The sequence below is a fragment of the Lonchura striata genome, chromosome 4 (assembly GCF_050655825.1).
Source record: "Lonchura striata isolate lonStrDom1 chromosome 4, ASM5065582v1, whole genome shotgun sequence".
In the NCBI taxonomy this organism is placed as follows: domain Eukaryota; kingdom Metazoa; phylum Chordata; class Aves; order Passeriformes; family Estrildidae; genus Lonchura; species Lonchura striata.
Window position 1 is genome coordinate 2,979,133 of NC_140706.1, and position 26,853 is coordinate 3,005,985.

At 54.8% G+C, this 26,853-nt stretch overlaps 3 protein-coding genes and 1 long non-coding RNA gene across 5 annotated transcripts; 3 read left to right on the plus strand and 1 right to left on the minus strand.

The window, feature by feature from the left end:
• The first annotated feature begins 280 nt into the window (after positions 1 to 280).
• FASTKD5 (FAST kinase domains 5) lies at positions 281 to 7,172 on the plus strand. The gene is made up of 2 exons (XM_085577465.1): positions 281 to 338; positions 4,529 to 7,172. The coding sequence occupies exon 2, from the start codon at positions 4,568 to 4,570 to the stop codon at positions 6,968 to 6,970; it is 2,403 nt and encodes an 800-aa protein (XP_085433591.1). The 5' UTR covers positions 281 to 338; positions 4,529 to 4,567; the 3' UTR covers positions 6,971 to 7,172.
• UBOX5 (U-box domain containing 5) lies at positions 281 to 17,129 on the plus strand. 2 transcript variants are annotated; one of them, XM_021535776.3, is made up of 5 exons: positions 281 to 338; positions 9,223 to 9,319; positions 10,564 to 11,740; positions 14,410 to 14,571; positions 16,334 to 17,129. In XM_021535776.3, the coding sequence occupies exons 2-5, from the start codon at positions 9,266 to 9,268 to the stop codon at positions 16,546 to 16,548; spliced, it is 1,608 nt and encodes a 535-aa protein (XP_021391451.3). In that variant the 5' UTR covers positions 281 to 338; positions 9,223 to 9,265; the 3' UTR covers positions 16,549 to 17,129. The 2 variants fall into 2 exon arrangements, with proteins under 2 accessions (XP_021391451.3, XP_085433592.1); XM_085577466.1 differs by lacking the exon at positions 281 to 338 and adding an exon at positions 6,344 to 6,460.
• Positions 14,276 to 25,875, minus strand: LOC146767487 (uncharacterized). Its single transcript, XR_014954590.1, has 2 exons — positions 25,024 to 25,875; positions 14,276 to 15,066 (listed from the first exon to the last, which is right to left on the minus strand). It is a non-coding gene; the product is annotated as an uncharacterized LOC146767487 (long non-coding RNA).
• Positions 22,458 to 24,752, plus strand: LOC110473284 (vasotocin-neurophysin VT). Its single transcript, XM_021535655.4, has 3 exons — positions 22,458 to 22,648; positions 23,665 to 23,866; positions 24,503 to 24,752. The coding sequence occupies exons 1-3, from the start codon at positions 22,529 to 22,531 to the stop codon at positions 24,673 to 24,675; spliced, it is 495 nt and encodes a 164-aa protein (XP_021391330.3). The 5' UTR covers positions 22,458 to 22,528; the 3' UTR covers positions 24,676 to 24,752.
• Positions 25,876 to 26,853: the final 978 nt, after the last annotated feature.

Consider the following 26,853-nt stretch of genomic DNA (forward strand, 5'->3'; position numbering starts at 1 on the left):
TTGTAATTGCCCTAACTCTAAACTTCATTACTCTAATTGTATTATTATTATAACCATTTTATCATTATTAAACTTTTAAAAATTTAAAAACCCAAGCGACTGGCGTTTTTCACACGCAGCACGCATCACCTAAACCGAGATAGATTTATTCTCCAAGTTCAATTTTTAGTCCGTTTGAACGCGGCCGCGCGCGCCGCTGGCGCCACCCGCCGGCCGCGCGCGCCGGGGGCCGGAAGTGGCGTCAGCGCCGCGCGACCGGAAGCGGCGGCAGGAGGAGGAGGAGGAGGAGGAGGAAGGAGGAGGAAGGAGGCGGCGGCGGCGGCGGCGGAGCGGCCCCGGTGAGTCCCGGCCCCTTCCCACCTCCTTTTCCATGCTCCCCGTCCTCTGCCCCCTGCCCCAGCCGCCCCCTCAGCCGGCGGGGCCCTGCCCTGGGTTGTATCGCAGCAATACGTAAATGTATCTCTGCGTGTGGGGGGGGGTTTGTATGGGTTTGTGTTTGTGAGGGGTGAGTAGCGGCACTGGGGGCTTCCAGCCCTGCCTCGGGAGAAGGGAATTGCACGGAAATGCTGCAGGGTTGGAGCTCCTCTGCTGTTGAGCCAGTCTGGAAGAGCTGGAGGTGCTTACCTGGAGAAAAGAAGGATCCAAGAAGAGCTCAGAGCTCCTTGCAGGGCCTAAAGGGGCTCCAGGAGAGCTGGAGAGGGACTGAGGACAAGGGATGGAGGGACAGGACACAGGGAATGGCTTCCCACTGCCAGAGGGCAGGGATGGATGGGATACTGGGAAGGAGTGGATGGGAGATTGGGCAGGAATTGTTCCCTGTAAGGGTGGTGAGGCCCTGGAATGGATTTCCCAGAGAAGCTGTGGCTGCCCCTGGATCCCTGGAAGTGCCCAAGGCCAGGCTGGATGGGGCTTGGAGCAACCTGGGACAGTGGGAAGTGTCCCTGGTTATGGCAGGGGGGTGGAATGAGATGATCTTTAAATCCCTTCCCACCCAAACCATTCGTGATGTCAGAAAATAAAGAAAAAGCCCAAACAACCCAAAAAGTGACAATTTTGCACATTGACATCACAACCTGTCAGGGGAATAAAAGCCCTTTTGTGCTGCTCTCCTCTCCAGCCCAGGCACAGGCTGTTGGCCAAAAGGAGCTGTTTTATCCCCAGCATTCATCCCCTGTTCATTCCCCACACACCCCCAGGAGCTTCCCTCTGCCCTTTGGTGGAAGCACAGGGTCAGGGCTTTCCTCAGAGTGTTCCAGAAGCCCTGACAGCATTTTTGGGATGCACCAACCTCCCCTTGCACAGGGCTGAGCCCCTGGGCTGGGTGGCATTCCTCTGGGAATGTCCTTTTCCAGCTGTGACAGTGAAACAGAGGTGTGCCCATGCCTGAGCTGCTCCTCAAAGGGCATTCCCAGCCTGCTGGGCCCAGCTCCAGAATTCCCTGGCTCCTTGGAGCTGCTGGAGGAAGGGAAAATTCTGGAGAGACCTGCCCAGAGGTGGGAAGGAGTTGGGATGTGAAGTGGGAAAGGGAAAGGAAAAGGAAAAAAGGGAAGGAAGAAGGGGAAAGGTAAAGGAAAAAGGGGAAAGGGAAGAAAAAAGGAAAGGGGAAAAGGAAGGAAAAAGGGAAAAGGGGGAAAGGGAAGGAAAAAGGAAAGCAAAAAGGGGAAAGAGAAGAAAAAAGGAAAGGAAACAAAGGAAAGGGAAGGGAAAAGGGAAGGAAAAAGGGGAAAGGAAAGAGAAAAAAGGGAAAGGGAAGGAAAAAAGGGGAAAGGGAAGGGGAAAGGAAAGGAAAGGAAAAAGGGGAAAGGAAGGGAAAAAGTTGATTGCTCAACGTGAAAAGAGGCAATTCCAGGGAAGGTGTGGATGAAGCTGGGAAAGAAATGGGCTGGAAACTGGAAAGATCACAAAGATTTGGGTCAGGGGTGGATGAAAACATGGACAAATCACTTGGAGCAGCCCCATTGCCCTCGAGGGTGCTTGGAACTGTCTTGTCCCATCCCAGCCTCGCTCAGCTGTGCATGGTCTTGTCATTTTGGCTGGATTTGGAGCAAAGGAGGAGAGAAGCAATCTCTCCACTGCCTGGATTCCCAAATGTGTCACAGCTCCACAGTCAATCCCTGGAGGATATTCTTAGCAGCACGCGGCGCTCGCCTTCGGAGCCTTCACCAGGCCTTTGATTCCCTGACTGAGAAGTGGGGCTGTTGTTGCTGGGAGGGGCTCTGGGAGCAGCAGGGCTGGATTTCCTGGGGGGTATCACCTTTCCCAGCAGGGAGGAGTTGGTTTGTATAAATAACCTGGGTTTTGTTAGCAGAAAAATAGATAAAGACACTCAAAAGTCGAGTCAGACGAGGAAATCTCTGGGAAAGGCTCGCCTGAGTAAACCTCTTCTTGTTCAAGATGATTTTTGGAGCTTGATCCAGCCCCTCTAATGGTCCAAGCTCTGTGAGGTGCTGAGGAGGGGATGTCTCCTTCCCCCAGAGCAGGTGCAGTCTGAGCCTTGTCCCCTGTCTCCAGCATCTGTCACCTGCAGGAATGATCACTTTATCAGACATTCCTGATCTTTTATCAGACATTTATGTGTGATGAATGATTCTTTTACCAGACATTCTCCTGAACAGGAGAGCTTTGAAATCCAGCTCTTGGCTCAGGTTTTCCTGTCCAGCTTCTGAGGAGGCTTTTCCACTCCCTGTTCCTCAGACAGGCAGGAAGGGGCACAGTCTCTCCGGCACGATTTGACTTCTCGTGCTGGGATGGGACAGTCACAGCCTTGGAACAGCCTGGGGTCTGTGGGACAGCCTGATCTGTTCCTGGGGCTGCCTCAGGGTGTTTGGACATACAGATAAGGTGCCCAGTGGGCTGTTAAGCATCTCACAATATTTACAAATCATCCTAAAAACACAGTGGCCTCTCTTGTACCCTCCTCTTTGCATGGCTCTCTCCCCACAAATCCACATTTCAGTTTGCCTTTCCTTCCCCACCAAGCTCCCCAGAGCTTCTTGGTCCCCAGCCCAGTTGGTTTTTTCACCTCTCAGCTGAGGTGGTTTCTGCTCCAGCAGCTTCTCCTCCCTCTTGGCTGCTGTTTGTGCCTCCAAGCTGTGCCCACGGAGCAGAGGATGCAAGGTGTCCTCATCTGCCTCAGTGGCACGGGTTGCCCAGAGAAGCAGTGGATGTCCTATCCCTGGAAGTGTCCAAGGTCAGGTTGAGCAGGGCTTGGAGCAACCTGGGATAGTGGAAAGTGTCCCTGGATCATGGGGGATGTGGCGATTCTTACATACCAAAAAAAAAACAGTTTATGCTCAACCAGAGCCCCCATCCCACTGTGCTGCTCACACACCCCAAACCCACCTCTCCTGCCCCAAAGTGCCCATTTTGCTGCTGCAAAACTGAGTTTGCCTGCACTAATCCCACATCTTGCTGCATCCCTGATCAGGAAGCCATGGATCCAAGCAGAGCTCCCAGGGGTGTCTCTGAGGATTTATTTCCCTGTGTGGGGAGCACAAAGTATGTTGCAGTGGCAGCATCTCTGCCAGGCTTTGGCTTTCCTGATTGCCCAGCGCCCTGTGGTGCTGAGGGGTTTTAAGGAACTGGGTAACATCTGTGTGATGGGTATTTGGGTGGGTTAAGGATTTGAAATCTGACACCTGGTGCTTTATTTTTTTTTTTTAATTTTTTTTTTTTAATCAGCATCTGAATCATGGTAAACAGGGCTGCTTTGGCAGGCAGTGCAGGCTGGCAGCACCCAGCTGGACTCCTACGGATTTCTCACCCTCACCCTCCGAGCTGTAGCTGCTTCAGGCAGGAGTTAGGAAGGCACCAGCCATTTTTAAGCCTCCTGTACCCTAAAACTCTGGGAAGTGCTCTCAAATCTGAAGCTTAAAGCTCTGCTCCCCCTCGTTCTCAGCCTGGGATGTAGCATCACATTATGGTTTGTGTTACTTCTCCCCTGCTCTTCCCCCACATTTCTTCCTCCCTCCAGCCTCCATCTGCAGGCTCTGGGCCAGTTTTCACTCTCTGCACTGGTTCTGTGGAGACTTTGCTCCACATCCTGTCTCCAGGTGCAAAGGGCAGTGTGGCACCCTGGATGTTTGGACAACTTCTCAGGTGGTGGTCAGTGATTCAGACCACAGTGACCAAAGCAGCAGAATGCTCTGTCTGAACACATAAAGCCTCTTGAAGCTGCAGCTCTTCTGCAAAAACACCTTTTCATTGTTCAGAATGAAAGAAAAGCAGCTCGGGTCTCTTAAAAATGAAAAAACAATTATTTTTTTTCTTAACTCTCCTAGTCTGTGCCAAGATTCTTGTGTCTGCTGAGTAGCAGGCCATGCCTGGCTGCCTTCTACTCCAAGCCCAGGTCACCTGGGTGCTCATCCTGAGCTGCCTTTGCATGAGGTGACATTCCATAGTGGCTTTGCAGGGACCCAGCTGCCCTGGCCAGGGGAGGCACCGGCGCCGCCTCCCTTTGGGTAGCTGAAGGATTGATTTTAAAACTGTGAGGTGGAGGCCGCTGACTCTCCGTCTGCCCTTTTTTCAGTACCTGGAAGCAGTTCTGAGCCCCACTAAGTTGAGACCCATGGCTACGGTGCTAATGTGCCGAAGATTGCCCAGGCTGAGCAGGGTGACAGCGCTCTCGACCACAGCCAAGCGCAAGGCCAAGTGTGGGAGCAGCAAAAGCAAGAAGGAAAAGCCAGATAAGCCAGGAGCAGCCAAGACTGGGAGCCAGTCAGGGGCTACAATCCAGCTGCTGAAGCCACAGGACTACAGAGTGTTGTATAATCCAGCTGCCTATGCCAAAGGCAGGGCTGGCTCCCAGCAGCACACGGATAGGGACAGCAGCCAGGCCCTCGGTGACACGTTCACCGGCCCTGGCACTGCACAGGCTCTGCAGACATTCCCCACTGCCTCTTCCCAAGCTTTGGCACCTGTCAGGAATGCCCTGCCCAAGCCCAAATTCAGCACGCTCCTGGAGGAGACCGTCCTGGCCACGCCGTACAAGGAGGAAGCAGAGAAGGAAAAACGGGAACTGCACGACTCCAAAGAGGACCCCCGCATGTTCCAGAAGGGGAGGCCTGAGTACAGAGCTCTCACCTGTGACAGTGCTGAGCCAGCACAGCCCCTCCCTGCAGAGGAAGGGGACTCGATTTTACAGAGTGTGGCGGGGTGTGAGGGCAGCCCGGGAATTCTCACGGATTATTTCCTCAAGCTGAGCCGTTTGCCAGCGGAGCGCCGCGCGGCGCTGCTGTCCGACCCCAGGTTCAGTGCCTTGTGTCACCGAGCTGTCACGGCCATCAGGCTGCTCAGCACCCCAGATCTCATCCAGATTTTAAAGGCTTGTGTCCCTTTGGCCGTGCCAGCCTCCCACCCCCTGCTCAACGCGTGCGAGGCCGAGTTCTGCCGGCGGGCGTGGGACATGGGCCTGGAGCAGCTGCTGCTGGTGGCGGATTGCTGGCGCTGCCTGGACCGCAGCGTGCCCTCCTACCTGGGCATTCTGTTCAGCTATGCCAACCTGCACTGGAAGGACCTCACCTTGCCCCAGTTTGTGCAGCTCCTTTACATCATCGGGGAAGGCCGGAGGTCGCCCGCGGACTTGGCGCAGAAGGTGGAGAGCACGATCCTGAAGCACTTGGACGCCTTCACCTTGGAGGAGCTGGGTGCCATCTGCTTGGGGCTCTTCAAGTCCCTCAGTGGGATTTCTGAGCACGTCATGAGGAGGATTGCAGACAGGGTGTCCCTGCAGATGGAGGACATGAGCACCTACGCCTTGGTGAACGTGCTCAAGATGCTGCGCTACACCCGCATGGACCACCCGCCCCTCATGAGGGAGCTCGGGAGGGTGATTCCTGCTCGGATTCCTGCAACAAACATCCAGGGCATCATGCACATCACTCTTACCTATTCATCCCTGCACTTCTTTGACGAGGATGTCTTGGCTGCTGTAGCCACCTCGTTGCCTTCCAAGGTGTCCTACTGCCGGAGCAAGGATGCTGCCAAATTCCTGTGGTCGTTTGGGTGCCTGGACTATGAACCTCCCAACGAGGAGGAGTTTTATTCCAGCTTGATAAAGCAATTGCATGCAAAACTCCATGAGTTTAGCAAGTTTCCAGAGCATCTCCTTACTGCTCTGCTTGGCCTGGCATTTGTCAAACGCTTCCCAGAGGAGCTGATAGACTTTGCTTTGAGGAAGGAGTTTGTCCAGAAAACTAGAGGTAGCAAATATGAGCTCAACAAGGACCTGTTCACCCTTGGTAAGAGCGTGGAAATCGAGTGCCCGACCTACCAAGGCAGCCGCCTCACCCCTCAGCTTTGTCAGGAGTTCACTGAGATGGCCTCAGGCTTTGCAGAGCAGGAAATCTACGTCAGGCCTGAAATCGTGGAAGCCACGTCCCTCCTGGAGAGCATGTTGGGAGGCCCTGAGTATGTGAAGAACCACATGATCCTGCCCCACACCAGGTCCAGCGACCTGGAGGTGCGTTTGGCCGCGGATGGGCGTCCCATCCCCTTCAACTTCAAGGATCCCGTGACAGCCAGGAAGCTGAAAGACTTGGGAATTAGTCTGACAGATGATTTAATGTCTCAGCTCATACAGGGCAGAGCTCATAACCAGAGTCCCACAGAAGTGGGAAACGAAGCCAGGATTCCCAGACAGGAGAGCGGGGACACAACGGGCACACAGTGCTTGGGTGGAGCCCTTTCTGCGGGTGCCTCATCACAGGCTAAGCCTAAATCAGGGCTCTGGCAGGCTGGGCAAGTGAGGCTGGCCCTGCAGGTGTCCAACAGGAACCACTTCTGCTACAGCTCCAGGCGGCTGCTGGGGCTGCACTGCCTGAAGCGGCGGCAGCTGCGGCTGCTGGGCTACGTGGTGGTGGAGATTCCCTTCTGGGAGTGGTTCCCTCTGCTCAAGCGCACGCGCTCCGAGAAGCTCAGCTACCTCCACTACAAAGTGTTCTGCCCAGCACTGCTCACCAGGGCTGGCTAGTGGGGGCAGGGGCTTGCCCAGAGCCTCCCCAGTGCATCTCCGTGGCTGGGTACTGCTAAAATGGGCTCTGGGTGTTGGCTCAGTTGTTGGCAGGTGCTCTGTGTGGCCATTTCTGCTCTGGTGACATCTGTACTTCCGTGCTCTCCTTTTGTACCTGGATCCTCCAATGCTTCCACCAGAAATAAAACCTCCTAATGATTCATTTTTCACTGTGATTGCTTCTTTCTCCACCCTAAACGAGAGTGGTTGGGTTTGGTGTGCCTCTGGGAGAGCAGGAACAGAGGATATTTAGTCATGAGGCTGAGCTGGGTGCCAGGAACACACACAGCTGTTTCCTCATGTTTCCATCTCCATGGGGCTGGGGCTGAGGGCACAGCCTGGGTTTCTCCTTTAGGATGGAACCTGGATACTGAGTGGGACTGAGGGTTAGGGTGCTCTGACCTCAGGACATTCCATCTCATGCTCCAAGGACTTTATTTGGTGCCCACCATGCACATTCCTTATGGCAGCAGCTCCATACTCCCACACAGCACACCAGGAAGCGCTGTGACAAACTCCAGACAGTCTGGTTTGAAATTCCTTGTCCAAAACCACTGAGGATTTTTTTCAGGTCTGTGTTTCACTGCCTCAGTCCACAGATCTTTGTTCACCTTAGGGAAGGCACACGCTGAAGAGAGAGGGGAAAATAAAAACCCAGCCATGGGTAAAAGCAACTCGGTGACTCAACTTTAGCCATGAGATTTGTAGCAGAGTCTTTCAACTGAAGGGAGTGCAGTGACTTGGAAATGCAGAATAATCCATTTTCTTACTGAGATATTGAGACTGGAAAAATAAACCTGAGTCTCTCAGGGTCACAAACAGGAGAAAATCCTATAAAATACCCATACAGAACGCCTCATGTTGCAGAAGTCTTCAGCCCAGGAAAGAGAGGAGAGATAGAACAGGGGAGAATCTTGAGTTTTCCCAAGGAAGGGAGCAAGGAGAGTTGTTGGTTTGCCACTTTTCATAGCACCAGTGCTGAGGGCCAAGTGAATTTACCACTTTTGGTTCAAAATGAGGCAAAAAGGGCAGTTTTGAGGCACAGCCTGTAGCTGAACTGTCAGTCTCCTATAAGATGTGAGTGCCAAAAGTCAGACCACTTTAAACAGTTCCCCACTGGCAGCCCAGTTCTGTAAACAGACTCAGCCAAGAAATCAGTGTTGGAGGAGAGTTGGTGTGTGCTTGTCCTGCTGCTTGAGGAGCAGGAATTGCTCCTCATGGCTGCCAGACCAAATTTTGGGACAGAAGTGCTGCTCACCTGGCTGTTCCTCTTGTAAAGTTCACACCTGCTTCATTTTCAAGGCATTGTAACCAAGCTCTGCTCTCTGCAGGTGTGAATTCCAGGTTGGGCTGGCTTTTATCCGTGGGATTTGTGCCTTGAATTCCACCTTTCTCCTTGCAGATGCAGCACAGGGAGCTCATTAACTCTGCCTTTCCAATGTGCCCCAGGAAGGCCAATTTCATTTGGACTGAACCAACAGATCAGTGGAAAATCATTAAAGAGCTGCTTGTTGCTGAAGGAGGCAGCGAGTCCCTGATTTGCAAGGTTGCCCAGGGCAGTGACATTTTAAAGCTGGGGTTAACATGAGGTTAAAGCTCTCACCTCACAGATAATTTCATTCTTAAAAGGGATCTGAGACAGCCAATTCCAGTCACTATTTTTTTTTTTTTCAATGGGAAAGACGGTGTGTTCAGTTGAGTTTCTTTAATGACTGCTGGCAGAAGAATTTGGTGTTCAGATCCCAGACATCTCCCTCAGAGCTATTCCATGCCCTCTGCTCCCTTGGAGTTATTTAACAGCAATTATTAATATTTGTGGTTAATCTTCACTCTCTGTGACAGCCTTCTGTGCTGTGCTGGTGCTTTTCTACACCTACAGAACTCTTGCATCTTTAATAATCCTTCAGATCTAGTTGCTGGTCTGTTCATAGGTGGTTTAGTTAAAATAGCCATTTTGTTTTTGCTTTTTTTCCACAGGTTCACTGATTAATATTAATGTGTTTTTTTTTTTCTCTTAATCTCATCTGTCTACCACATTAATTTAGGTTTCATCTCTCCACCACATTCATTTGGTTTTATATTGGCTTCACCTCCTGGACTCAGATCTGAGCTGCGTTTTAGGAAGTCCCAAGCCTGTAACTCACCCAAAACGAGTTCCTTTCACTGCTCATGGATATTCACTTCTTTTATTTTTAATTTTTTTTTTCCCCAAGCTGACTCTGATGCTCAGCAAGTGACCTCTCTCCAGCTGCCAAGATGGTAATAAACGTCTGTCTCCCACAGTTCAAGCCAAGAATTCACTGCAACAAGGTATAATAGTGATGAGGGGGTTTTGGGGAGTGGGAGGGATGGAGGGATTGGATGGAATCACCCTGGGTGGGGGAGCTTGTTCACTGCTCCTCTGGGATAATCAGCATCACTGCTGTGATGTGGCACACACTAAACACTGGAGGGAAAAGCCCTGATTTTACAGGATCTCATAACCAGACAGCATTATGTACCTCCAGCTATAAGTTCTTTGACTTGAGATCCCTTTTTCCGTGCAATATTCCAGTTTTCCCTCTGCCCATTGGAACTCACAGCTCTTGATAGTGTGAAATTATTAATTAATGTGAAATTGTGAAATGAGAACTCGGTGAAGTTACTTTCCAAATACTCCTGGTTTCACTCAGCACATCAGAATCTCTTTAAGAAACTCGATTTTCATTCAAACCTGGTTTTTAGTTGTCAGTTTCCACACCAACTCACCCCAAAATCCAGGACAACCTTGGCTTTGTAAATTCTGTGCTGCAAAAGCAGCAGTGCTGCAATTTGTTGCGGAGAGACCCAGCCATGCCACAGAGTTTGGTGTGATTGTCATGATCAAGACCATATTAAACTGGTGGAATAAATACATTTTCCTCGTTTTTATTTGTCCATTCAGCAAATGCTGCCGATTTCTCAGGGTTTGGGGATTCCAGGAAAAGGAATGGATTGAACCAGGCTGCCCAGGAGCAGAGCAGAGGGTGGGATTGCATGTTCCAAACCAGACCCAGCCTGGTTTGATGGATCTCCCTCAGGGATGGGTGAGGTGGCTCCCAGAGGCTGATTAACATCCAGAGTTCCTCTGGGACCCTGTAACTGTGATTCCAAGTGCATTTCCACATGGATAAGCAGGCACAAAGAAAACCAGGAGACTCCCACCTGAAAAGGGAGACTGAAAGAGGAGACTCCATCTCCCCCAGTCTCATCCTCTGCTCCCTGCCACCCTCTCCTCCTTGACTTATTTCACTGACCCAGCCAAAACCATGGATTATCCCTAATTTTTCACTCTTCCAGCAGTTAAGTCAGGTCTGCCCATGGTGACAAAGGGTGCAGGAAGAGGGGATGGAGGAGGGTGGGAGTGGGTCTGCTCTGCCTTACAGCAGGGATCTCCTGCCTGGCCTGAGCTGCACGTAAACCTCAGCCTTAGCTCCTGGTTGATGTCATCCTGAGAATCTCTGGAAGTGCTTGTGAAATTGGCTTCCCTGTGTTTCCTTGCTCCAAACTGACCCCGGTTTTGTGCTGGCACGCAGATCTCTGCCGATGGCTACGAGGTGGAGAACCTGATCTCCGAGGACCTGGCCAGGAGGAACCGCGGCTTCCGCAGCGAGTACTTCATCAAACCCCCGGTGCACGTCACCATCTCCTTCCCCTTCAACGTCGAGATCTGCAGGATCAACATCGACATCTCCTCCGGGGGCTGCCAGACCTTCTCCGGGCTGGAAGTTTACACCTCTACCTCATGCAACAAAACCTCGTGGCAGAGCCCTGAGGGGCAGTGCTCAGGTCTGGCCGGGCAGCCTGTGTCGGACAAGGACACCTTCACCCTGGTGGGCAAAGCTGTCTTAAAAAATCAGAGCAAAGTGACTTTTGGCCACAGAGGCTTCAAGCCGAGGCCTCCTTTCCATCAGATGGAAAATGTCTTCTCCTACCCCGGCTCGGTGTCCCAAGACCTCTGGAACAAAGGGCCGGCCTCGCTCAGCAACGTGTCCCACCTAAAAATCTGCATCACCCACGTGGCCGGGGGGGGCCTGCCCAGCATCAAGAGGCTGGAGGTGTGGGGACAGCCTGCCAAGTCCTGCCCACAGGAGGTGATCGAGGGCGTCTTCCAGGTGGCCTCCCAGTTCCTGGCCCAGGACGTCGGCGGCCTCAAGCCGGAGCTCTGGACGCCGATGGAGAGCGACTGCGTGCCCTTCAGTGCCAACGAGCAGCAGACCCTGCACAAGCTGGTGGATGTCGTCCAAGACATCCCTGAAGAATTCCTGGACCCCATCACCCTGGAGATCATGACTTTACCCATGCTCCTGCCCTCTGGGAAGGTGATTGACCAGAGCACCCTGGAGAAATGCAACCGGAGCGAGGCGTCCTGGGGCCGGGTTCCCAGCGATCCCTTCACGGGCGTGGCCTTCAGCCAGCACTCGCAGCCCCTACCTCACCCCACCCTCAAGGCCAGAATAGACCACTTCCTGCTGCAGCACAGCATCCCTGGCACCAACCTGCTGGGGAGGGCTCACGCCTCGGAGAGCCCGGTGCCCTCCTCCATCACCATGTCATCTCTGAAAAGGAAAATGGACTGCATGGATCAGGGCTCCCTGCAGCCGCCCTATTTTTCTGCTACAAACTTACTCGTCACGGCTACCTCAGAGAACTGTGCTAAAAAAATGAAAGCTGACAGTGACTCCCACTTGATCCAGATGGACTGTTCCACAGGTATTGTGGCTCCCCAGGTCACCTCTGTTCCTTGAGTGTTGGGACAGCCCCAGGCTGGGGTGACAAATCCAGTTCAAGTTCCCATCACACCTCTAGAAAGCTTCCAGGCTGTGTTTGGCTGGTGGAGATGGGTTATTTCATCCGCCTCCCCATGTTCCTTGTTCAGTGTTTCACAGCCCTCGTTTGCTCAGGTCACCCTGTTCCCCTTTTATTTTGGATTTCCTTTCTCTTCCTTCCATGTGGAGACAATATTTTTCTCACTGTCCTGGTTTGAAGTTTCTTTATCCAGGGGGATTTATTTTCTCTTGCAAAAACAGGAAAAGAAATGCCTGGTGGTGCAGTGGTGATGGCACAGGGAGTCCTGGCTCATCATGAGGAGAGAGGTGGGAAGGAAAGCAGGAATGGGACACAGAACAAACCACAGCAAGGGAATTGCAGGGACGAGGGACAGCTCAGCCTGGGAGAGACTTGCACAGAATTTGCAGGTGGTTAGAGCAGAAAACCTGGTAGAGGCTAAATGACAAAAAAAATGTGACTTGTGGCTGCAGGGGAAACCCTTCATCCATCCTTTTCTCAGTGATGTGGTAGCAGCACTGCTGGGAATGCAAAATATCCTGCAAATCTGAGGACAAGGAGGCTCAGGTGGGACCTTGTTGCTGTCACCAACTCCCTGACAGGAGGGTGGGGCCAGGTGGGATTCTGGTGGGGCTGTGCTCCCAGGGGACAGGGACAGGAGGGAACAGGGGTTGCACCAGGGGAGAGTTAGGTTGGATTTTGGGAGCAATTCTTTCACAGAAAGGGTTGCTCAGCCCTGGCACAGCTGCCCAGAGCAGTGGTGGAGTTCCCATCCCTGGAGGGATTTAAAAGCTGTGTGGATGTGGGGGCAAAGGGTGTAAATCCAGGTGGGGGGATATTTCATGATTGCCTCTCTGGGCAGGTAAGCCCAATCTCCTGATCTGCTCTAACCCAGTGGTCTGTGACATGTCAAATATGACCCAGAGCTGCTGGAACCTGTCACTGCCTTCACCCTTCTCTCCATCTGCCCAAAAACATTTTTAGGATGAAGCTTAGGTGGCTGTTTGATTTTAAATTAATTCTTCAGTTGAAAATAATTGAAGTCGGGTGGTACCAGGAAGAGCGGGGAGAAGTCAAACTGCACTTTTCTGCTCTGCTCCCTCAGCCTAGAGCTCATTCCCTGTTTTAGGAGGAATTGTTGGTTATTTTGGCTGTGGAGGTGTGTGACAGCTCCCACCAGGATGTGCCCCAACCCCACAGGAGCAGGAGGGTCCTGGAGCTCCCAGGGCAGCCGTGTCCATACATAAATAAAAGCAGAGTGCTCAGCCCGTGGAGCTCCTGCTTCACTGGATCATCAGCCTTGATTGGTGGAGGAAATGTGCAGCACCAATTGCGAGCTCTTCCTCTGGGAGATGGATTTAACAGAATTAGTGATGCAGACAACATTCTCTTAATGCTTCGTCTTAATTAGCACCGTCAGTGCTGCACAGGGCAGCCCTGCAGGGAGGGTCCAGCCCTGCCCTGTGCCTCAGAACTGGGACAGAGAGGGAAAAACAAGTCCCACAGATTTTATTAATGGTTTAAATGTTCTCTGTGAGCTGCATGGAGCAAGGCTGGCAGCACTGGGCTGGGATCCTCGGGAGCTGGCTGAGGTTTTAGGGAAAAACAACCTCCTGGGTTATTGGGAGTTTGAACCTTTTTCAGTCCTGCAGACTTCTACAACTCCATGAAAGGAGGGTGCAGCCAGGTGGGGGTCAGGCCCTGTTCCAGGGAACAAGAGGAAATGGCCTCAGGGTGTGCCCGGAGAGGTTTAAGGTGGTACTAGGGAAAATTCCTTCATGGAAAGGGTTCTCCAGCCCTGGCACAGGCTGCCATCCTGAAGGTATTTAAAAGCCATGTGGGTGTGGCACTGGGGGACACGATTTAGTGGTGGCCTTGGCAGTGCTTAATTTGATCTTGGAGGTCTTTTCTAACCTAAATGATTCTGGTCCTGTATAAATTGGCTCTGGGACACCACATGAATGGTGGTAATCCATAGGGAATAGGGCATTCCACCTCTAGGACCCAAAGGAGACGAGGCACTCCACCCAAAATCCCAGACCCTTGGTGAGGAAAAAACTCTCAACAAAACAAGTGGCAGGGCTCCTAAAATCCTCCAAAGTCCAGAGCCAAGGCACTGTTTGCATCACAGATTCTTTTTCCCAATATTTACTTCCCCATCTATTTCTTGTCTTTTCAGACCTGGAGTTTGTTTCCTTTTGCAGACCTGGTCTCCATTTCCCTTTGCAGACCTGGTGTTTATTTCCCTTTGCAGACCTGGTCCTTGTGTTTCCCTTTGCAGACCTGTCTCTGTTCCCTTTGCAGACCTGGTCTCCATTTCCCTTTGCAGACCTGGTGTTTATTTCCCTTTGCAGACCTGTCTCTGTTCCCTTTGCAGACCTGGTCTCCATTTCCCTTTGCAGACCTGGTGTTTATTTCCCTTTGCAGACCTGTCTCTGTCCCCTTTGCAGACCTGGTCTCCATTTCCCTTTGCAGACCTGTCTCTGTCCCCTTTGCAGACCTGGTCTCCATTTCCCTTTGCAGACCTGGTGTTTATTTCCCTTTGCAGACCTGTCTCTGTCCCCTTTGCAGACCTGTCTCTGTTCCCTTTGCAGACCTGGTGTCCCACGAGCAGAAGCTGTCGGAGAGCCTGGACACTGCCCTGACCTCGGCTCTCAGCTCCATGCCCTCCTTCACAGCCAAGCTGATGAAGAGCCAGCAGCAGGCTCCAGGAGAGGGAGGCTGCAGCAGTTCCTGGAGCGTGGGCACGGTCCTTGGTGAGCAGCGGGCACCTCTGGAGCACCTCTGGGAGCTGGGTTAACAGGGAGCCTCGTTCAGACCCCAGATATTAAATATTCCACATAAAAATATTACATTGTCTCCCAGCAAGCTTTACTTCACAATCCTTGCCCCTCTCAGCTGTTTTGCTGGTTTATTCTCCCACTGAGGCAGGTCAGACCTTGCTGTCCCCCACAAGGTGTGGGATGTTGTCCATGTCCTGGGTCAGAGCAGGCTGTGGCACCAGTCCCATGATGTTCCCGTGTTTTTGGCTGTCTGTGCTGCCCAGGGATGATCTGGGATGGACAGGACACAGTGCTCAGCCTGCTCCAGCTGAGTTCAGACTGTTCCCAGAGCTCTGCAGTTTGGGCTGAGAGGTTCAGTGTAGCCTGTGAGCTGTGTGGAGCAAGCTGGGGAGCTGCCACGTGGGTGGAGGTGCTGCAGGAGAGGTGTAAATCCAGCAAATGCTGCAGCCTTCCAGTGCTTGAAAGGGCCTTGGAAAAAAGAGGGAGAGTCACTTTTTATATAGACTGGACAAGGGGGAATGTTTGTAGACTGAAAGAGTAGGGTGAGATTGGGTATTGGCTAGGAATTGTTCCCTGGGAGGGTGGGCAGGCCCTGGCACAGGGTGCCCAGAGCAGCTGTGGCTGCCCCTGGATCCCTGGAAGTGTCCAAGGCCAGGTTGGACAGGGCTTGGAGCAGCCTGGGACAGTGGAAGATGTCCCTGCATATGGCAGGAGGGTGGAATGGGATGGGCTTTATGATCCTTCCAACCCAAACCATTCCATGATTCTTTGAAATACCATGTGACATCCAGCCCTTAGCAGGAGCAGGTCACAGCAGCAACATTCCAGGCTGCCAAGCCCACCCACCTGCTGCCCAGCCACTCATCCAGCTGTGTATGCATTCCCAAAATTATTCCTTTGGGGTGCAGGGAATCACTGAACCTTCAGATGTCCCTCCACATGTCCTGGCTTCTCTTCCCCTGGGTGAGGCTCTGCCTGGCCATGGCTGAGAAGGAGCTTTAGAGGGACCCTGGGAAGGGCTCTGTCTGTCTGTCTGTCTGTCTGTCAGTCCATCTGTCTGTTTTTCCCCCTCTCCCCCTCCCCAAACAGCTTTTGCTGTTCCACAGTGACACTCATCTCTTCAGCTTTTTCCTGTCCCCTCTAAAATTGCTGCTGTCTGAGAGCTGAGTAGCCCTCGGTGGGTGGTGTGTGACAGGAATGCCAAGTGCCACCTCAGCCCTTCCACCTGGGAATGGCTGCGGAAGAGCGGGAGGGAGGATGATTTAGTCCAGTCAAAGTGAAAAGCCCTTTTTTACAGTCATCTGTCCTCAATTAAAAGCCTGATGGTGCAAGTGCTGATGTGATCCATCCCTTTCTGAGCACGCCCTGCCCTGGAAGCTGGACCTTTCCCTTTCCTTGTGGTAATGACAGGAAGCTGGCACAGTCCTGAGTCACAGCCGTGCCCTGAGCCTGCAGGACCTGGAGCCCTCGGACTGGGGCAGGGCTGGCACAGGAGGGGTGGCCCAGCCTGGGCTTCTCACACTCCCTGCCTAATCCACTTCTGTCCCTTCGTTTTGTACTCTCAAGCTGTGCCAGGGGAGGTTCAGGCTGGACATGAGGAGGGATCAGACACTGGAAGGGGCTGCCCAGGGAGGTGGTGGCATCACCAGGAAAGCCTGGACACGGTGCTGTTGGTTCACCCAGTAATCTCCGACGTTTTTTCCAACCTGCTGATTGTGTCATTCTGGATTTGCAGAGCACAGCAGGAGCGGCCAGACCCAGGGATGTGCTTCCTGTGGCAAATCCTTCTCCTGCTACTTCAAGGCAGAGCCCGTGTACCAGCTCCCCTGCGGGCACCTGGTGTGCCGGCCCTGCCTGGCCGAGCGCCAGAAGGCTCCGGCCTCCCCCATCCACTGCGGGAGCTGCAAGAGGGCGGCGGCCACGCAGGACGTCCGGAGGGTTCACTTCTGAGCACTTCTGAGCCCGGCAGGAGCAGAAGGAGCTGCTGAGTGCCCCGTGTCCACACGGAGCCGCCGAGGAGAGCCGGAGAGGGGAGAGCACTGCGCGGTCTAGTGCGGGGTGGGAGGTTAGAGCCAGAGCCCCAGGAGGACAAAAGCCATAGCTTCTTTATCAAGGAATATGTATTTATCCAGGACTGGTCTCCACCACTGCCCCGGGGCTCTGAGGTTTAGCACAGGTGCCTTTCGGACCAGCTCAGCTTCCCCCCAGCCAGTTCACGCCACGTTTGACCAGCAGCCACCCGGTTGTGGAGCAGGTAAAGTCCTCGTGAGTGGCAACACACACCAAGCCCCCTCTGACTTCCTCCCCTTCCCCACCTGGCCCTCCCCTCCCTGCTGGGAGCGTCTCTCATCCTGGAATCAGCAGCGAGAGGCCGTGCTTGAGGTGTGAGGAGCTGGCAGTGATCCCACCCTGCCCATCCAGACTCTTGTAGAAAAGCTATCCCATCCCACCCTCTCGGTTGATGTCGTGTGACCAGCCCAGCTCCTGGCTGGCTGATAGACATTTAAGCCTTAATAAAATGTTTAAAGTCAGGTTCTCTCTCTCTGGCTCCTAATTGGTCTCATCCTGAGGTTTAATGATGTCGTGGAGTGAATCTCTTGGCAGAGGAGGAAATAAACGGGCTGGAAAAAGCCAAACCAACACAGAGGAGCTGCAGACCAGGGGGTTTGAGCCTCGTGTATCACAGGGATGAGACTCAGACACTGCACCCATGGGGGCTTCGGAGAGCTGCTCACAAAAAAGCCAGACAAAAAAATGACTTGGATATGTTCTGTCCTGGATGTGCTGGGGTAAGGTGACATCAAAGGGTTTGTCACCTCCACAACCCCCTGCTGGTGCCACTTAATTGATGTTCTGGGCCATGAGGAGCCTGCAGCTGACTCAGCTCACTTTTGTCACACCTTTATTTGGTCTCAAAAGGCACCTGAGCAAAGTTATGTTCCTGGCACGGGAAGGAGCTGCTCATCCCCTGGAACGCAGCTTTGTGCCAGCCCCACGCTGATCCTGACTCTGCGTCAGCAGGAGTTACAGCCCCTCTCCATTCTGAGCAAAAAGAGAAAATCACACGCTTTAAAATAATAAACACTCCGAAAATAGGCACAAAATTCCTAAAAACCCCACGATTCAGAGGCAGTAAATCCACTCCATTGCAGTGCTGGTGTCGTGTTTGCAGTGAGCCATCCCGGGGTGATTCAGCTCTCACAATCCCCCGGGGAAGGAGAGAGGACGGGTGGCTGCCTTGGATCCCCAGAGGCATCACCTTCTCCAGAGCTAGCAAAGCTTGGATGCTTCCAAAGCCACCTCTTCTGACAGCTTCTCCAGTGCCCAAAGTTCCTTGTGGTGTCTTGAGGGTGGGCAGGGATCCAGGTGGGATCCCAGATTACCTCCAGGTTCCCTTTGTTCTGCAGGGAGGGGCAGGAGCCACACGGAGCAGGGTTGGAAGGGAAGGGTGGTGTTGGGACATCAGGGCCCCCTCCCTGCTCAGAGCAGGGCTCATCTCCACCTCACTGCAGCTTCTCAGAGCCTTCATCCCCCAATTTCTCCTCCTTAACCCTCTGGGACCCTTGGCAGCACATTTCACCTGCTGTGTCCCCTCTTGCAGGGGATCCAGGGATGAATTTCCCTCTGCACATCTTGGAGCTCAGGGAAGGATCACCTGCCCCAGCTGGGTGTGAGTCCCCCTCATCCCAGGGCACTGAAACCCCTGTGGGCTGCAGGGACCCTCTCTGCACCCCAAGGTGTGGGAGGTGACACAGAGCCAGCAATTTCCTCTGCCTGGACCCACAGCAATCCCTCTTCAGCTCCCACACGGATGCCACCAGCACGTTTCTTCCCAGCATCAAGCCTGTCCTTTCCCTGGGAGCTGGGGAATGGAATTGATTGCAGCCTGAGCAATTACCTCTAATGCTGCCCTTCAAGCATTTTTTGGACAAATCCATCCCTTGTTGGTCAGTGACCTCCCAGCGTGACGTCCACATCCCAGCAGGATGGATTTGACCGTGGAAATGATCAAAGCAGTGCCCCAGCCAATCTTGACGCTGCCTCTGCTGCCTTTCAAGAGGCATCAAAGCTGTTTTCCAGCTGTCAGAGAAGCAGAGGAGCATCTTTATCCGTGATGTGAGGGGAGGAGGTGCAGGATCCCCCTCCCCACCACCCGTCAGCCACGGGGCCAGGGTGACAGTGACAGATCCATTTGAGGAGCATTAGAGCTCCCCAGCAGGAGCAGGGAGCTCTCCCTTGCCAGCCTGACCTTCTCCATGTGACGTTTTCAAAAAGTTTTTCCTTCCCTGCTGCATCCCCCTCCAGGAGCAGCAAAGGCTGGAAATGCACAAATCAGTGAAATTCATCCCATTTTCCAGCCTCCTCTGGTTTATCCTGGTTGAATGTTGTCACTCTCATTTATCCTGGTTAAACTGGGAGCTCTGTGTGCTGCAGCCAAGCTCCATCACCTCCATCCCTTCTCCTGCCTCCAAAAGAGCTCTCACAAACCTCGCTGGGGGCTCCAGAGCTAACGAAGCTCCTGCTGTTAATGAAGGAAGGGGGAGGTCCAGATTGGATAACTGGGAAGATTTCCTCATGGAAAGGGCAGCCAGGCACTGGCACAGCTGCCCAGGTCAGTGGTGGAGTCCCCATCCCTGGAGGGATTTAAAAGCCACGTGGATGTGGCACTTGGGGACATGGGTCAGTGGTGGCCTTGGCAGTGCTGGGGGAATGGTTGGCCTCAACGACCTCGGAGAGCTTTTCCAACCTCAAAGATTCCATGATCTCCATGGCTGAGCCCCTCTGGCAGCCCCAACCCCTTCGCTGGTGTCAGCAAGAGCCGGGGCTGAATTTCAGCTGAGCAAGGGGCAGATTTGAGGGTGCTGCCCCATTCCCAGCCCCGTCAGGCCTTTGGGATTTCCCTCATTCCCGAGGGGAGCTGGGATAGGGGTGGCAGCCACTGACACCAGCCACAGCCTGTGGGGGTTGTGGGGAGATCAGGGGCATCCCCTGGGGAGGAGCAGGGATGTGGCAGAGCAAATCCAGTGCTGGACACACAGAGAAGGGGTCCTGGGGCTGGTGTTGGAGGATTTGGGGTAGGACTCCGAGTAGCCCCAAGGCCTGGGTTGGGAGCAGGGTGTGGGATGGGGGCCCGGCAGTACCCTGGGTACCAGGGAGCATCACAGCCCAGCAGGGCTGGCTCTGCCCATCCCTGGGATCACTTGTCCCATGACTCACCCCAGGTGACCCCAACATTTTCCTCCCAAAACGCCCTTTTTTTGTGTTTTCTACCCATTTCCCCCTCCCCGTTCCCACCTCATCCTCCCCTTGATTCCCCTAAGTGATTCTGCGTTGCGGCTGCGGAGCCTCTGCAACTTGGAAAAACATTTTATTAACCTTCCTTGACTTTAAAGAGCATAATTACATTTTAATCTCATATTCCTGCGTTATCATTCCAGACACAGAGTCATTTGAATGCAGATCGTTCCCGGCTAATGTCATTTTACGATACAGTAATGAAGAGACGGAGCACAAGCGCCTAACGCCCAATTTAGAGCTGACATTTGGGGCTCTTTTAAAGAAAAGTTTTCCCAGCCGAGGGCTTTTGCGTCCTCCTCAGCCCTGCAGCGTCAGTGGGTTTGGGCTCCCGCTGTGAAGGGATGGCTTTGGATGGGGAAATGAGGTTGGTGCTAATGATGCCGGTCATTAAACCCCCCCCGGCTGCCCCAGCTGGGGGATCCAGGGCAGAGCTGGGAACTCGCCGCTCCCGCGGAGTCAGGGGCTGTGGCCACCCTCACCCCCCTCCAGGGGAGGAAATCTGAATTTACCCAGCAAAAGCCCCAAAGCCCAGCACTGTCACCCCCCGGGTTGCTCCATGCTCCAGAATCACACGGCAGGAGCTGGGAGCAGGCTGGGGCTCCCCAGCACTGATCCAGAAAATGCTTTTCCTGCGTGCCTCAGTTTCCCTTGTGGGGGCAAAGCGATGCTCTGGGGTTCAGCCCCCTCCAGCATTGCTCCCTGCTTCCTGCGGAGCTCTTGAAAGCACTTTGAAACAACCACAAGGGTTTTCCAGGGAGGATTGCAGCGGGATCACCATTTCTTTTGGGATGCTCAAGCAGAGCAGCCCCTTCCCCACCCAGGGCACCACCTTTCCCCTCCCTCTAACTGGGGCTAATGAAACTAATGAAGGGTAGGGAAAAAACCATGTTCAGCCATCCCAAGTGATGTCCAGGCTGATTTTTAGGTTCTCTGCCTCAATTCCCCACCTTATGTGAAGATAGGTAAAGGATAAATTCACTCCAGAAGTGGGACCACAGCTGGCAGCACCCCACATTGTCCAGCCCCCCCAAAAAACCCCTTCTGATCACTGTGAGCCAATCCCAGCATTTTTTCGGGGGGAGAAGGAGAGGGTGGATGCTCACAGGCATCTGATTCCTCTCTGCATATTGACTTCACATTGCTGAGGTTGTAGCTGGAAAAGGGATCTGGGAACAACAGGAATATTCACGGCTGGATGGGGCAGGGGCTGTTGATGGTGTTTTTCCTCTACAGATGTTTTTGACAGCCCGTGGGTGACATGAACGTGCTGGAGGTGCCTTTTCTTTTGGTCTCCCCTCTTCCAGTGGCTTCCCTGCCTTCTGGCTTCTTGGAGAAGAGGAAGAAGTGGCAGGAGAGCCGTGGGTGGCCCTGACAGATCACTCTGGGGACAGGGTCCTGCCCTGCACCCCGATGCTGCAGCCCAGCCCTTGGGTTTTGGGGTGGTGTTGTGCACCCGGGACTCTCTCCCGACCCCAACCCCATCACTCCCCTCCAGCGTCCCCTCCCAGAGCAGCATCAGTCAAAGCAGCATCCCACAAAGCAGCATCCTTCCCCAAACCAGCATCCCACAAAGCAGCATCCCAAAAATCAGCATCAGTCAAACCAGCATCCCACAGAGCAGCATCCCTCCCTAAACCAACATCCATCCCCAAAGCAGCATCCCTCCCCAAACCAGCATCCCACCAAGCAGCATCCCTCCCCAAACCAGCATCCCACCAAGCAGCATTCCTCCCCAAACCAGCATCCCACAAAACAGCATCCCTCCCCAAAGCAGCATCCCAAAAATCAGCATCAGTCAAACCAGCATCCCACAGAGCAGCATCCCACCCTAAACCAACATCCATCCCTAAACCACTATCCCACAAACCAGCATCTCTCCCCAAACCAGCATCCCACAGAGCAGCATCCCTCCTGGACCAGCATGCTCCAAACAAACACCACTTCCCAAACCAGCATCCCTTCCCAAACCAGCGCCTCTCCCAAAATCTGCATCCTTCCAAACCAGCACCAATCCCAACTCAGAACCCTCCAAATAAACAGATCTCTCTAAAGCAGCACCTTCCAAACCCTTGTCCCTCCCCAAATTAGCATTGCTCCCAGACCAGCATCCCTCTGAAACCAGCACCTCTCCCAAAATCCACATCCATCCTAAACCAGCATCACCCCCAAACCATCACTGTTCCCAAAACCACATCTCCTGAATGAACATCTGTCCCCAAACCCCCATCCCTCCCCAAACCAGCACCTTCTGAAGGAGCATCTCTCCCTGAATCCACCCCCAGCCCCTCCAGCGCCCCTTCCCAAGCACATCCCAGGGCCGGCCCGTGCCCCGCGGAGCAGCCAAGGGTGGCATCCACCAGCCCTGAGTGCTGCCGCTCTGAATCATCTCAATTACAGATTTGCTTGGATGCGATTTGGGGAGAAAAAAAAAAAAAAGAAAAAAGAAAAAAAAGGAAAAACAACAACAAAAAAAAAAAAAAAACCCAAAAAAAAACAACCCATTCCTCTTCTTCCTCCTCCTCCTCCTCCCCTGGGAAGGGGTGATGGCAGCATAAATAGCAGCTCGCTCAGCACGGGGCCAGAGACGCAGCTGGAGCAGCTTCCCCTGGCACGGCCGCGGGCACCGTGCACCATGGCAGAGCCTTCGCTGCCCCTCTCCTTCCTCTGCCTCCTCGCCTTGTCGTCCGCCTGCTACATCCAGAACTGCCCCCGGGGCGGGAAGCGGGCGCTGCCCGACGCCGCGCTCCGGCAGGTACGGGACGGGCACGGAGCTGCGGGAGGGACGGAGCGGCTCCGGGGGCGCAGCTCCGCTCACTGTGCCCCCGGGGCCGTGCCAGGCTGCCCGGGGCACCGCGGGGTCTTTGGGGTGCCGGGGACACGCGATGGGCGCTGGCGGAGCTGTGGCCGCTCCGAAGTGCGGTTGGCGCCTGGAGGAGAGGCTCAGGCTTGGCCGCGGCAGGACAGGAGAGCGCACGGAGGGGGGACGGGGAGGTCATGGGGGCACGGGGGACACCCCAAAGCTGGGATACCCCAAACCGGGAACACCCTAAACCGGGGATACCCCAAATCTGGGTTACCCCAAAGCTGGGACACCCCAAAGCGGGGACACCCCAAAGCGGTGGCACCCCAAATCTGGGTTACCCCAAACCGGGGACACCCTAAACCGGGGATACCCCAAATCTGGGTTACCCCAAACCGGGGACACCCCAACGCGGGGACACCCCAAAGCTGGGATACCCCAAAGCAGGGACTCCCTAAAGATGGGACACCCCAAAGAGGGGACAGAGAAAACGGGGACACCCCAAAGCGGGGACACCCCAAAGCAGGGATACCCCAAAGCAGGGACACCCCAAAGCTGGGATACCCCAAAGCAGGGACTCCCTAAAGATGGGACACCCCAAAGCTGGGACACCCCAAAGAGGGGACAGAGAAAACGGCGACACCCCAAAGCGGGGACACCCCAAAGCAGGGATACCCCAAAGCAGGGATACCCCAAACCCGGAGCACCCCAAAGCTGGGACATCCCAAAGCTGGGATACCCCAAAGCGGTGGCACCCCAAAGCGGGGACACCCCAAAGCTGGGACACCAGGTCATTGTTGCTGGTGGCGCTGACCAGCGCTGGTGGCACCGTGGCACCTCCAGGAGCTGGAAGAGGGGAGCTGCTTTCTGTACCCCCCATGCATTCGCATGGGGGTTTGCAATACAAGGGGGTGCAAGAAGGGGTTTATTTTGGGGTGTGGGCACCGAGGCAGCTCCTTCCCGCACAGTGCATGCCCTGCGGTCCCGGCAACAGAGGGAATTGCTTCGGGCCCGGCATCTGCTGCGGAGCGGAGCTGGGCTGCTACCTGGGCACGGCGGAGACGCGGCGCTGCGCCGAGGAGGATTTCCTGCCCTCGCCCTGCCAGGCCGGCGGGCAGCCCTGCGGCGCCGGGGGCCGCTGCGCCGCGCCCGGCATCTGCTGCAGCGCCGGTAACCGCCCGTGGCACCGGGAGGTCGGGCTGGGTGCGCGGGGAGCGTGGCGGGATGCAGAGAGGGAGGAGAAGTCTCCCGGTAACGCTTCTCTGGTGGTGCGGTTTAGTTTTAGGGAGGGGAAATTGAGGCGTGGAGTGGAAGCGGTGGAGGTAATTTGGGGATGGTTGGGTTCAGGCTGACTGTAAGGAAGGAATTTTTTCCCGTGAGGGTGGTAAGGCCATGGCAGAGGGTGCCCAGAGAAGCTGTGGCTGCCCCTGGATCCCTGGAAATGTCCAAGGCCGGGTTGGATTGACATTGGTTGCTCGTGCTTGGAGCAACCTGAGTTAGTTGGAAGTGTCCCTGCCATGGCAGGGGGTGGGACAAGATGTTCTTTGAAGGTCCTTTCCGACCCAAACCATTCTGATTCTAAAAGATTGTGCTCACAGCTCCTCCCTGCCCCACCATGAGCTTTTTCCTGGCCAGCACAGCCTCCTGATGTGCCGGAAAATCCAGCCCTGCTCCCTGCTTAACGGGAGAGCCAGAACTGGAGCACGGGCTGTGCTGACCCCCCGGGCTGCCACCAACCCCTTCCCCAGAGCCAGAAACATCCCCCAAATCCCCTGTCCCATGGCCACGGTTTGCTTCCTGCGGCAGAGACGTGCGCCATGGACAGCGCCTGCCTGGACCAGGGCAGCGACGGCGCTCAGGAGGCGGCGGAGGAGAAGAACCTGACGGTGCTGGACGGCTCGGCCGGAGATCTGCTCCTCAAGCTCATGCACTTGGCAAACCGGCAGCAGCAGCAGCAGGGCAAGCACCCCCTGCTCTGAGTCCCCCCAACCCTGACCGACCCCCCCAACCTCGGCTCTGTACATAGGAGACCCAATAAAAGCCCTCGTGCACTGTGGTGGTCTCGTCCTGGGCACTGGGGGTGGCTCATGGGGGCTCCAGGGATCCGGCTGGGGCTCAGGGTGGGGGTGTTGGAGGGGTTTTTGTCCCCAGAGCCCCACGGAGTGCAGGGGGTTCGGCTGGGCTGGGTGCAGGGTTTGGGTCCGGGGGAAGGAGCTCAGGCAGAGCTGGAATTTGGGATCTGGCCATCGCGTCCCACCCCGGAGCCCCAGCAGCACCTCCAGCCCCAGGAGAATGGGGACAGCTGGGAGGTGCCACCAGCACGTTACCTCGTGGCCAAGCCCCTCTTTGGGGCAGATTCGGGGCCTCGCTGCCTTCAGCAATCAGCACAGCATCTATGAAAAAGGATAAAAAGTAAGGAAAAGCTTTTTCCTTGGGAAAAGCACCCAAAATCCCTCAAGAGCAGAGAGGTTTGGGCTCCCCAAAGATCCCCTCCAGGGCTGGTCTCATCTTTACCCATCCCCATTGGATGCTGACAGCGAGGATCAGTCCCCATTATCCCACAGTCACCCCAAAATTTGGGGCACCGTTATCCCAACCCTCTCCCGGCTCTCTTACCCTGCGGGGTCCTTGCTCCGAGGTCTCTCCGGGCTGACTGGCCAGGCACAGGGGACAGCTCGTCCTTTATGCTGTCCCTGAGGGCGGTGGCACCTCCGGGGAGGTGGAGCTCCCTGGCACCGTTGGGATCCATCCTGCCCACCCATCCATCCCCGCAGGGGATGCAGGATCGATCCAGGACCTGCTGCCCACAGCCAGCATCCCGGGGAGGGGAGACACCCCAAATCACCCCAAAATCATTAAGGAAGGGGTGACACCAGCATGGATGGGGGTCTCCAAGCTGGGATGAGGGAACTGCGCTTTCAGCCCAGCTCTAGCACTCGGATTTTCCAAGATGTGGGATGTGAACCCCCAACATTCCTGCACCACTGGCGATGTGTGGCTGAGCTGGGAAGGCTCCATCTGATGAACACCTCAAAATCAGGCAAAAATCGAGTCCCTAAAAGACACCAGGGGCTGATAACTGGGATTTTCCCCCACTTGTCTACCTGAGACACATCCTGCAGAGCTCTGGGCACCCCTGGAGCAGCCACAGGGGCTCTGGGATGACAATTCCCTCCCTCCACCCTGTGCTGCAGCAGGAGCTGAGCTGCTGGGACAGCACACAGCAGGTGCTGAGCCCCATTTCCAACCCATTACTGTGGATCCCAGTGCCTGCCTTGTCCCTGGGACTGGGACTGACCCCGGGCGGGTGACAGGGACCCGGCTGCCCTCGTGCCAGCCTTGCTAAGTGGTGGATTTTGAAGCAAGCCAGAGGGACAGGAAAAGGTCACGGCTGTCCGGCTCTGGGCTGCCTAATTCCCAATTAAGCCAGTGCAGGGTAATGATCTCAGTGGACGTCAAGTTTTGTCCCCAGCAGGGAAATTTATTCAAGCTGGGAAGCTCCTAATTGGGATAAGGAAGGCAAGGGGCGAAGTGAGCAGGACCTTGGGTGGTTGCGTCAGCCTTCGGCCTCATCCTCAGCGCTGCTTCTCAGGGAGGAGGAGGGGAGGGCTTTGGCTGCTGGGGATGTGGCTCAGGACACCACACTGAATCCCTGCCTGCAGCTCCAAGGAGAAGCAGTGGGGAAATCTGGGATTTCGGGCCTTTGCTCAGGAGGTTGGGTGCTCCCAGGTGGCTTTGGAGCTGTTGGATGAATGTGAGTGGGGATGGGCTGGGTGGCACTGTTATCCCAGAGAGGAATAGCCCAGTGCTGGGTAGCACTGTTATCCCAGAGAGGAATAGCCCAGTGCTGAGCATCCCCCAAAGGCCAGGCATGGATGGGTGGGGAGGGCCAACAAGGACATTCCCCACCCCAAACCCCATGGGTGATCCCAGAGGATATGGGATTGCTTTCTCCAACCCGAAGAGACTTGAAGCCAAGGGAAGAACACACCCTTCTCACCCCACTCCTGGGGTTGACACATCCCTTCATCTCCATGCCAGAGGGGTTCCCAACGGGACACACGACAGCTCAGCAGCCCAAAGTGGCTGCCAGAAGAGGACACAGACTCCATCCACAACCTCCACGCGTTCATCCAGCTCCATCCACAACCTCCACA